The 12,306-nt window shown below is 37.1% G+C and overlaps 1 protein-coding gene across 1 annotated transcript in view; it reads right to left on the bottom strand.

The window, feature by feature from the left end:
* The window catches only part of CEPT1 (choline/ethanolamine phosphotransferase 1), a 32,169-nt gene extending 20,318 nt beyond the window's left edge, over positions 1–11,851 (bottom strand). The window contains exons 1-3 of the mRNA XM_070939901.1: positions 11,831–11,851; positions 8,926–9,327; positions 1,310–1,457 (exon numbers count right to left, since the gene is read on the bottom strand). Coding sequence (XP_070796002.1) covers positions 1,310–1,457; positions 8,926–9,264 — 487 coding nt within the window. The 5' untranslated portion in view covers positions 9,265–9,327; positions 11,831–11,851. The remainder of the gene's footprint in view (positions 1–1,309; positions 1,458–8,925; positions 9,328–11,830) is intronic.
* Between the last annotated feature and the right edge of the window lie 455 nt (positions 11,852–12,306).

Here is a 12,306-nt window from a genome sequence, read left to right as displayed (position 1 = left end):
CTTTGTATAAATATACAAAAGTATGAAGGCTATTGCTTAACGCATTGTAAGCCGCCCTGAATCTCCGGAGAAGGGCGGCATATAAATCAAATTTAAAAAAAAAATCACCCAGCTGGCTTTGCGCCTACAGCAGGACTAGAACTCACAGTATCATGCCTTTAATCACTATACCAAATTGGCTTGCATGACTTTATTTAGTAGAGATAACTTAATAGTAGCTTAATACAGTCGTGAGAAAAGGTAAATAATCTTTAGCAAGAATTTAATTCCTGGATTATCAACAGTGCATCATGTTTCAATTTTCATGTCAGTCTGAATGTCTAACAACAATGACAAAATGGTCCAAACAGAAAATAAAAATTGTATTTGAGCCACTTCTTCATGGTCTAGCACATGAATCACAATACAGGTACACTATGAAGATTGCCTTGGGTGAAATGCGATGAACAGTTCTATTCCTGAGTGACAGGGCACAATTTGGAGGTGCATCTGAGCTCTGAGAGCAAACAAATGAACTGATAAAAAGTAGACATAAATAAAACAAAAGTGAGTCTGTCACAACGTCTGCATCGACACATATCTAGATGTGTGTGCAGGCGCACCTGAACACACCCACCTACACATAAACAAATTCAGTAACAAGCTCCCCTCCTTCAAAATCCATGTGACTACTTTAACTTTAGTCTTTGTTCACCAGAAAACTTCTTGGGTTATGCCATAAGGCTCCACAGCTGCAATTTAGGGGGACATCAGAATGTGTTTTATATGTGTCCATGTTTTACACAGAACACTGATAAAAGAGCAAGAGAGCCACTGAAAGCACACTATCTGCAAATATTTTAATTTTGGTTCAGCTGTTCTTTCTCTTTATGGAATTTTGGAAATGGTTTAAAGTTTTAAGGAAATTTAAATATTCAAACAAGTATTTCAAGCATTTCAGTCTTAAACTAAGACTTAAACTACTTAGTATGAAATAAAAAAGGGATTCCCTTGCATTGAGTTTGACAGGATAACTTTGTGATTCTCCAGCCTAACCTGGAGCTCTAGCATTCCATGGAGTTCTCTATGGAAGTACCAACCAGGCCAAACTGTGCTTAGCTTCCCAAACAAAGGCAACCAGAGGCTATAACCTGCTAATATCAAACTAATCAAATGTAGAACCTTTGTAAAATATATTACCAAAGTTCTGACCTGTGGCATGAGAATTATACAACCAAGGCAAATTATTCTCATTTTATTAGAGCACCAAACAATTTTAGAAAGTTTCGTCCTCATAAATTACTTAATAGACCATTATCTAGTGTAGTACCTGTGGACAATGAATCACAGCCATGGTCAAATAGTTCTCCCAGAGGACTACTACTATTGGTTCTTCTTGCCTGTTTGCCATCTATTGCATCCAAAGACTGATAGATGAAAAGGCCACAAGCACATGCAATATATGCCCAAGGAGGTGCCTAAAAGAGAATGTATGCAAAAAAGCAGCAACATGTAAATAAATGTGTAGGTCTTAAATCAGGCATGAATCTCATATAGTGACAATCTATTCTATTGCATGATTAGTTATAAAAAAATGCAAGTAATATTCCTTCTTTTATTCATATCCAGTTCCGAAGTTTCTTGCATACAAAAAGAGCATTACAGCAAAGCGCATTAAGATTAAACCTAAACCATCTGCAAGTTTTGTAATTTAAAGGATTATTGGTGAACATGCCCAATATTAATTTGTTTTGTTTCAGCAGGCTTATTTAATCTGCATGGCTACCATCTTAACAAGTAACTCTAGCGAATGAATAAATTAAAAACGAATTCCATCATAAAAGAGAAAGTAAAAAAACAGCTAAAGAGAATGTTACAATCCAGGTTGGTTAACACAATCAGGAGACAGGACTCTTCAATACTTGGGACCATGCACCCGAGCACATATCAAGGTCTTTAGGGCCTTATGAAAGGTCAGCATAACCTAAGCTAATCTCCAGAGGAAGGATTTTCCATATAGTGGGCATTATGACACAAAAAGCATACCTCCTACAGCCCACCAACTAGCCTTCCCTGGCTAATAGGACCTGATCCAGTCTGCTGGATCAGACCGGATGGTAGAAAGAACTTGGGGGGGAAATGATCCCTGAGGTAAACTGGTTCCAAGCCATGGAGGTCTTTAAAAGTGGCAACCAGCACTATGAATTGCACCTGAAAGACACCAGCAACCAATGCAGCTCAGGGAGTACTGGTGTTACATATACTAAGTAACTGATACTATTTACTGTCACCATTTACAATGAAATCAGCCACTGTAATTTGTAAACTAGCCAACAGCAAAGCATTATATCAATCAATCAATCAATCAATCAATCAATCAATCAAGCAGAATGGAGTTGGAAGGGGCCTTGGAGGTCTTTTAGTCCACTCCCCTACTCAAGCAGCAGACCTTATACCAGTGATGGCTAATCTTTTTGCCGTTGTGTGCCAAAAGCGGGGAGAGCGCTGGGAGGGGTGTCGCATACACGCGTGCCCACACCCATAATTCAGTACATCACTACCCCTGCGCATGCGTGCACGACCCCCCCCTGTGCTCCTCCCACTTTTAGCACACGATGGCACAGTGGGCCTGTTTTTCGCTCTCCCCAGGGTCCAGAGGGAAAATGGCCTTCCCCACCCCTCCAGTGGCCCTCCGGAAGCTGGAAACGGCCCGCTCCCATCTTCCGGTGGGCTCGGAAGGCCTGAAAATCAGCTGGCCACTGAGCTAGTGCAACACTCATGTGCCCACAGATATGACTCTGCGTGCCACCTGTGGCAAGCGTGCCATAGGTTCGCCATCATGGCCTTATACCATTCCAGACAAGTGGCTATGCGGTTTTTTTAAAAAAAACCTCCAGTGACGAAGCACACAGAACTTCTGACAACAAGCTGTTCCACTGGTTAATTGTCCTCTCAGATGGGAAGCTTCTCCTTAATTCCAGGTTAGTTTCCATTCATTGTTTCTTCGTCTTGCCTTCTGGTGGTTTAGAAAATAAGTTGACCCCCTCTTCTTTGTAGCAGCACCTCAAATACTGGAATACTGCTATCATGTCACCAAATGAATCCAGCCATGATGGTTTGTTCACAAGTTAAAGCTCAGTGCTTACATGACCCAGATGTTGTTTAAGAATACTCAGCAATGACAGCCAATACATTTATTTCTATTTCTGAATAATAAATATAATGCATCCAGGGGAATCAGAAACAGCGTTCACAATTGGAAGGTAGCCTTGATTCTTTTTCCTGATTTCCATCTCATTCTCTAATCTGGATGATAAAAGGTCACTTCTTGATAGCATAGGATCCCTTTAACTTTTAATATGGTGAGATGGTATTCTTATTTTAAATATAAATTATGTTAGCCAAACTATTTGTTAGGGCAGGAACTACTGTCCCCAAAGTGCTTTTTCAAGAGGCAACTGGACTTTCTTGTTTTTCTTTGAAGACATTTTGCTTCGGAAAAGCAAAAAAACAAACAACAAAACAACAATAACACCCCCCCCCCAGCCACGAAAGTCCAGTTGCCGCTTGAAAAAGCACCTTTGGGACAACCATGACCTGGATGACTGAGAATCTCCATAGGCAGGAACTACTGTACATATAGGTAGTCCTTGACTTACGACCACAATTGAGCCCAAAATTTCTGTTATTAAGTGAGACATTTGTTAAGTGAGTTTTGCCCATTTTACGACTTTTCTTTATGACAGTTGTTAAGTGAATCACTGCAGTTGGTAAATTAGTAACCTGGTTGTTAAGTGAATCTGAATTCCCCATTGACTTTGCTTATCAGAAGGTCCCAAAACGGGATCATGTGACCCTGAGACACAGCAAAGGTTATAAATATGAACCAGTTGCAAGCATCTGAATTTTGATCACATGATCATGGAGATGCTGCAAAGGTTGTGACTATGAAAACCGGTCATAAGTCACATTTTTTAATGCTGCTATAACTTTGAATGGTCACTAAACAAACTGTTGTAAGTCGAGGACTACCACATAGGCTATAGTTCTAACACTCAGAATAACCTCACTTTCAGTGCAATATATTTTTGTGCAAGCATGCATATATTTGCATTATAATTGCCCTAGTCTTAGATTTCACAATAAAAGATTTAAAGACCACATCTTTCAAGCTTTTAAACTGTTCAGGATTAGACTGTTTTCCAATTAGTTGACTACATAAAGGATTATTATTATTATATACTGTATTTATTCATAAAATGATTTATCTGTATTTGTTTCATTTGTTCTCCTATCTGATAGCTTTTCTGATGCTATATCGTTACCAAAAACAAATAACCAAACTAGAAATGGGGGTAAGGGGGGGTAGGAATTCCTCTCTGTTGTATTTCACTTATGTCAGATGTAGAATGCTAAACGTGCCAAGCATATAAATTGTGCATCTGTGCCCAAATTAAAGAATCAATAATAAAAATCTGGGGATTTTCAGAGTTGAATTTGATCAAATCTGCATCTAAATACATTTTTCGTAGTACTTTCAAGATAAAACCAAATTTCAAAGGCTCTGTGGTTAAACATAATTAGTCTCAATGCTTAACTACTCCATGATTAAGCTTCTCCTTTTTTAAAAAAAAGAATGTCTTGTTGCTTTTTCTGCCTTTTAAACGAGTTTTATAATCACAAAGATAAATATGTTTGTGAGATATATCTATGCATATTCATATAACCAAGTTCTTGTTTCATAAAAGTTTCCAGAATCTGCCAATGTGAATTTAGCTGCCACTGGCAAAAATCTTTTGAACCTGAGATTTTACTGCTAATGGTGGAGTCAAAAAGAACAGCATAGTTCTTAGTTTAAAGGAAAGGATAAAATATATTTTATAGCCCCTTAGAAAGACAAAATTCATTCAATTTTGTATAACAGTGAAACTTCACTTTAAAGTATCATTTCCAATTATAGTCTATCACCTTTACTTTTTTTTCCCATTTCATTTAAACTTTATTAAAAATACACATAAATCTTTTTCCCCGCTTATATGTTTATAGACAGTTATGTGAGGGCATTCAGGTACACTAACTAAAGAGTATATGCTGTGGGTATGTGTGTATGTGTGTGTGTGTGTGTGTGTGTGTGTGTGTGTGCGTGCGTGCACACAGTAAAAAGTAAAGGTGATTTTAATCAACAAAGCTCTTCTAAACCAGTTTTAAAGTTAAAACAATATTCAAAAATCAGTAAAATAACAAATATAAGAACTATGGATAAAAAAAGGAGTTGCTTTTTTTCTAATCTGAGAAAGTGTATCTTTACTGCATTAAATCAGAGAACATCTACATTTTTAAAACTTATCTTAATAGAAAGCAGACTAAGATTGTGGTACAAATCCACATGGGCAATCATAATCCATAAACAGTTTCTAAATTAAATTAAATTCTGTATTGGCCTTGTTTCTGACATTGATGCATGCTTGTACAAGTTGATTTTCCCTTCATCTAAAGAAGGAATTATGATGCATAAGATATGCAGGCACCTGTTATCATAATCAAAGCTCTCTCTCTACTTTTGATGTACAGTTTGATGTTTGGCAGAAAAACAGGAAAGAAAATTAATCTTTAAGATCTGTTTCATTCTATAACGAATCATCATCCAGGATTAACAGGATTCCAACAGTGCACCAAGTGTGAAAAAATGATCTACCTTGATTATTGCATTTCCAGCAGTTTTTTGAAATTGGACTGAATAATATACCAAAGATAAAACATTTTACACTAGTTTTCTTCGAATGTAATATTTGCAGTCATCATTATCACATCCTGAGCTAAGCGCATATACAGTCCACTATATTTGTGGTATATTTAATATTTGTCTTCCATTGATATTCCCATTGTTGCACATCAATTGTTCTGTTGAAATGCTGCAAGCATTTGAATGTAAAATATTTAAATATATTTGGTTTCTGAATCACATTTCAGTGACAATTTGTAAATAAGCCCCAAAAGGTGGGGGTTATATTTTTTTCCACATATGTGCAATTCTCTGAACATCCCACCTTGATTTTAAAACTCCTTTTGAACTCTGCTGCTTATTTGAAGATAACAGGTAGATCTTGCTTAGCAACTGCCTCGGACAGCAACTGTTCAGTTACAACAGTGACAAAAAAGGTAACTTTATGACCAATGCCCAATGTTTATGACTTTTTCAATTACTATATCTTATCCTGTACCTGACCCATTTTTCCCTACACCTGCCCACCCTCACAGAGAAATTGCCTAAATAAGGAATCTGTTCCTGAGCTGCTTTTCTCCACAATACAGCACTTCCCCAAAATACCAAGTGATCTTTTTAATAGAAGGTGGTAAGTTGCTGAACATAGTTTGCGTATCAATAGAACCTAGTAAATGGTTCTACCATCAAGAATATATAATGTACTTTTCTTGTTTAATATACTTACATCTATAGATAAATGCATAAATGTTTGTGATAGTGATAATAGAGGTATTTTGGTTGGAGAAATGTATCTATATATGTTTTTGTATGCAGGTAATGATACCATATATTTGGTAAAAACTCAAATGATTTGCAGCATTTGTCAGATGGACTGCATGATGCAACAATGAATATGGATTGGAATATTAATGTCTCAAATATCAAGATAGTTGTGTTCAACAGGAAAAATGGAATGGACAATTGAAAGTTACACGAGTGGCAAAAATCTAAACCAAACAGTAAGCATTCTATCAAGGAAAAATACATATAAGTATGAAAAAATTGAGAAATTTCAGGATGTGCAAATGATGATACAAAGATAATGGCTAATTTCTGATGGGAGGAATGAAAGTTTGTTGAAGTAAAGCAAAAAGAAATAATATACTTATTTCAGAGATGGCCATCAAATACTATAACAATTTTAGGTAGCATATAGTAAAAACAATACAATTGAAACAAAATGCAAATGCCACAAATGTGAGAAGAAGAGCAATTATTAAAGGCAATCAAACATGTCACCAGTTTAACTCAAGGCCTTTAAACAAGGCCCACTTGGGGGCCAGATGCATTTTTTTGGGGGAAGTGCGATATTCCAGAAAAAAAAAATCTTCATTAAGAATATGCTTCTATTCATTTTGTTATATGGAAGTTGGAGCTTGGTATGTAAAGAGGAAAATAAGTTTGAATTCCAAAGTCCTTTGTTGATTTTGGGTACCTAACAGAGCTGTGGTGGCGCAGTGGTTAAAATGCAGTACTGCTGCCTACTGGCTGCCTGCAATTTGGCAGATCGAATATCACCAGGCTCAAGGTTGACTCAGCCTTCTATTCTTCAGAGATGGTAAAATGAGGACCCAGATTGTTTGGGACAATATGCTGACTCTGTAAACTGCTTAGAGAGGGCTGTAAAAGCACCGTGAAGCGGTATATAAGTTTAGGTCTATTGCTATTGCTAACAGTGGAAAAACGATCATATGGTTGTTTTAAAATTCTTTTTGCATTTCTTTTCTTTTAAATGCAACTGTTGCCATTCTGTTAGTCCCTCCTCAGTCGGTAAGGAGATGAATGGTTATAAAAATTGTAAAAAAAACAATTAAAAAGATTCAACAATTTTTTTTACTGAAACATCCTCATCAATATTCATTATGTATTAAATACGTAGCCTCCAATTATAGTATCATAAATAGTAAAATGTCAGCTCTGTACATAGAGGGTAAAAATTTTGAAAAATCCATTGTAGAGCTATAAAAATGATCTAATCTCTTGAAAAGGTAAAATAGGAAAATATAACCTTTTTAAAAAAGTAACTTTGGAGAAAAAGCAACCAAAGGAGTTAGCCACCTGTAGCTAATGATGAAAGATATTGGTATATTAATTTTTTAAAACAGGTTCCTATCAGTGCAAAATGCTGTGAGATGCTAACAAAAAATTATTCTGCACAAGCATCAGCCAGGGAAATGTTTAAGGTGCACACTATCTTTTCTCAGGATAGGATAAGTGAATTTGATAACAACTAGCAATCCTTTGAACTTTCACTAGTTTAATCAAATAGCAATTTAAAATAAGATATTTACAACCGAGTAGCTATTCATCTTTCACATGAAAGGTTTAATTAGGAATCCTATTTAGTAACTGTTAAATAGTTCATGAATAAAGACAGTAGAACAACTATCTCAGCATAACTGGCTAAATGCTGATTCATAATATACAATATATTAAGGAATTTTGATTGGAAGGCAAAAAGTTATTGATAGCAAGCAGGGATAAATGTTATCAAGTGTCTGGAACTTTTTAAAATTATTGAATCTTATCCTGAGATTGGATAGCAACTACCCAGTACCAACCTCTACACAGCTGCCTTAAGAAGCTGCAAACAGGTATATCCTCACACACACCAAACAATTGTTTTATGAAACTGAAGATGTCAGCCCTTTGAGATAAATCAGACTTGAATGCTGAAGTCATGAATACCAAAACTACTTTTATTATAGGGTTACAGCAACAGAATTTTGCAACTCCAAATGTGTCTAACTCATTTCTCCTTGCCTTTATTCTAAAGAGAATAGGAAGAGTCAAGTCAGAGATGCTTTCTCAAATCCCAATCTGTTCTCTGCTGAGATTTCTTTCATCTGATCATTGCCTTAACTGTGGTTCTTCCTCCTTTTCTTCAAGATTATCTCAGCCCATTACAGAAGCTCTGCATGGCTTAAATGTATATATCTCATAATTTACAAAGACACTGAATTAAAGGAGAGCATTTTGTAATACATTTTAATTGTACCTTCTCTACATTGATGTTTTTCACGTATGTTGAGCTACAATTCCCATAATATCAAGCTAGCAAGATCTTGCACACAAAGTGGTTCACCTTTTTTTTCCTCACAAATCTTTAAATTTCACAGAATATTAACAAAACAAATAAAATTAACAGTGATCACAAAAAAGAATTAGAGATCTTAACTTACCTGCTCAGTAGCTGTTGGACAGTAAAATACTAATATTATGGTTGTGCAGATGTTTATTATCAGTCCAACAATTGTAATCAGATTAGGGGCAATCCAGGCTGGTACTCTTCGCACTAACCACTCCCAGTAACCTTGCATAAGTGGCTCAAGTAGGGACCGTCCAGCACTTTGATATTTGTGTTCTTCTAATCGTTTTAACTGATGCTTTGATAAAGGCGGTGTTGGCAACTGAAACAATTTGCTCAATGTACATCCTGTAGAAGGAACGTGACCATAGCGTGCAGGGGATTCCAGATGCAATTCCCCACATCGTTTCTTCAGTGATCGATTCCCACTCATGGATTTATTCACTTTAAAGTCTGTATCTGACAAAGTTTAATTGTTGTAAAGAAACATAAGATCCTGGAACAGAAAGTATTTAGATTAATATAGGAGGAAAAATATTGTAAAATTTTGAAGTGTTTAATGGTGAGAAGTACAAGTTCCCTATGACTATCATTAAGTGTTGTACCTCATGATTCTTGATGAATGTATCTTTTCTTTTATGTACACTGAGAGCGTATGCACCAAGACAAACTCCTTGTGTGTCCAATCACACTTGGCCAATAAAGTATTCAATTCAATTCAATTCAATTCTAATTCTATTCCTATTCCTATTCTACAATAGCTGAAAGTCCAGGATATTTGTAGATACATTAAACCAAGCTATAGTTGCACCAACTTTAATGTTCCTTTTTTAAAAAAATAAATGCAACACTCTAGTGAATACTCTACAGTTTGGGACTTGTTACTGAGGAGACTGAAGAATGGTCATAATGAATCAAAAAGTAACTATGAAACACTTATTTTCTTTCAGCCCAACCAATCTTACAGATTTCTAGTGAGAGTAAAATGAAAGGACATCCATAACTAAGCTGTTGTGAGATCCTGGAGAAAAGTTATGATATAAATCTAAGTAAGAATAATAGATGCCTTGGGTGCAATTGAACCCCTCAACATTGACAAAATCACCATCAGTGTATTGCAAAAAGCAGATTAACTTGGAACAGTTTACATCCTATGATAGTATCTTTAATATTATTCAACAATATCTCTCTATCCAAGGTATTTAAGAAGTACTAAATAGGTAAAGAAAAATGCTAAATCCAGTCTAAACATCTGGTTGACTGTGCAACCAACAATAATAAAGAATAAAAATGAAAAATAATTACATTATGGAAAGTCATCTCAAAAAAGTACTTACTGATTATTACTAGTTAAGGTAATTCTTAATACTGATTAGTTTAGAAATGAAAACACATTCAAATACATGCTTCCTATGTGTAAAATGTGTATCTCCTGATCGGAGTCATCAAATTTTTAAAATAATTTTCACAAAGCCCTTCTGTTCATTAAATTCTTAATCCTATTTGCTTTGCTTTGTTTTAATCTTAACCCTCCACTTAAATAAAGTGTGCTGCTCACATCCAATAACTTCTTGCTATTCCCTGGAAAGCAATATTTATGGATTATGTAAGGAATTACATTGAAGATGCACTTCCGTCATGACAGATGCATTCCAAAAGAGGGAGGAGACCGAAGGGCCGATGACAGAAGTATTATGGGCTGCAATCAGGAACATTTCTATATTGTAATGATAAGACTATTTCTATATTGTAATGGTAAGACAATCAGCAGATGGAGAGTTCTAGATTTCCTCTATTTAATACAGGAAAATGTGTGTTATGGTCCAGTTTGTACTTTCTTTTGTTTATAGATAAAGGAAGATTTGAGCAAGTGTTGAGATTAATTTGAGCATGATTTAGCCTGAATAATTTTATTTCAATAATTTTTTTTTCTTTAAGAAGTTCCTGTTCGGAGATATGTATAGTAAACTAAATTGAAAACAATGGAATAAGTTTGTAACCTACTGCATGTTCCAAATTGTTTGAAGTTATCAGCGTCTCCATTTAACAATTAAGAGTATTTAAAACTTTACTAATATAGATTTTATTGCTTTCTATATAATTGCAAAGTACATAATTGATGTATCTTTTGCAGCAAATTAGTTAACTGATTCACTTAAGTCAGTAAATCTAAGGTACTCAGTAAATACAATAACTAAAAGAAAATGTAATCAATGAAAAGAAGTTTTTGCAATTTTATATGTAACTCTCTTAAGGGAGCTGCATATAACAACACTTCAGAAGAACACTACTGAGGAAATCGTGTTACTCTTAATGTAATTTAAGTGACAAAAAGACTGAGAAGAAAGAGTACTGTGATTTTACAAATAAGGCGGGTTTATACAATGTACAAGATTCCAATTTTAAGGTTTTCGTTAAAGGAAAGTAGATACGGCAATTAGCACTTTGCCCGAAACGCTGATGCATCTCCACCAATACACCAGCAATCGAAAATCTGAACACAACTCAAACCAGGTATTTCAATCTTGAAAATCCATATAATGCTGAGGCACACTTTATTTTATGCATGCCACCCGTGTATTTGACACAAGCACTCTGCTTATATCTACGTGGAGGAGAGGGTTGTTTTGACTTGTCCCCGGCATTTGAAGAACGCCCGCTCCGATTACATCGCTCCCTCCGCGAATTGACTGACTGACTGACTGATTGCCAGCCTGTCCGGGCATAAACGGCAGCAGCCCTTTCCGAGTGGAAAAACAAGGCAGCGCAAGCGACACCCTCCCTGTCTGTCTCTTGCGCAGGAGCCTACCAGGCTCAACAAGAGAGAAAAGAAGGACGACCATTGCCCACCCACTTCGCGGCAGGTGAGGCAGAGAGACCCCAACCTGAGTCAACCTTCTTTGGCTGAACTCGAAAGACACCCGACGCCGGCCAGAGACCAAGCTTCTACCGCCCAACAGAGCCAATCCCGAAGCGCACCAAGAACACCCGGCATTTACCTTAACCAGCCTCTTCGCCCAGGAGGCGCGTTTACGTCCTTTTTTTACGCCTGCCGTAAATAAGGCCGGCTGTGTGGTTGCTTAGGAAGGGCTCGCGGCTGGAACAGGCAACTAACGGAGCAGGGGGCGTGCGTGGGACACCCGGAGATCGGTGCTTTGATGCGCATGGGCAAAGAGGCGGCAACCACACGCGGGGTTGAGAGGGAGGGAGGGCGCGAGCTCTGATTGCTTCCGTCGTTTCCCGTCCACTTCGTATAGGCCCGCCCTCGAAGGCGCCTGTGGGCGGGGAGATGAGGCGGTTGCAAGAGAGCGTGAGGTAGTAAATAGCTGGAGTAACCTCGTTTGGGATTGTCGAATGTCAGAGCGCGCTTCGCCAGCACAAACGACGAAAGGGTTATATCCAGTCAGGCGCCACCCTGCGAGGGAGAGCGCGGCTTTCTCTGCCACTCGGGCCGGAGGAGGAGGAGGCTGCTGAC

The sequence above is a fragment of the Pituophis catenifer genome, unplaced genomic scaffold, assembly GCF_029215685.1.
Source record: "Pituophis catenifer annectens isolate HBS135680 unplaced genomic scaffold, rPitCat1.0.hap2 SCAF_3, whole genome shotgun sequence".
Taxonomy (NCBI): domain Eukaryota; kingdom Metazoa; phylum Chordata; class Lepidosauria; order Squamata; family Colubridae; genus Pituophis; species Pituophis catenifer.
Note: the sequence above shows the minus strand (reverse complement) of the source record. Positions and strands in the feature narration are given on the sequence as shown.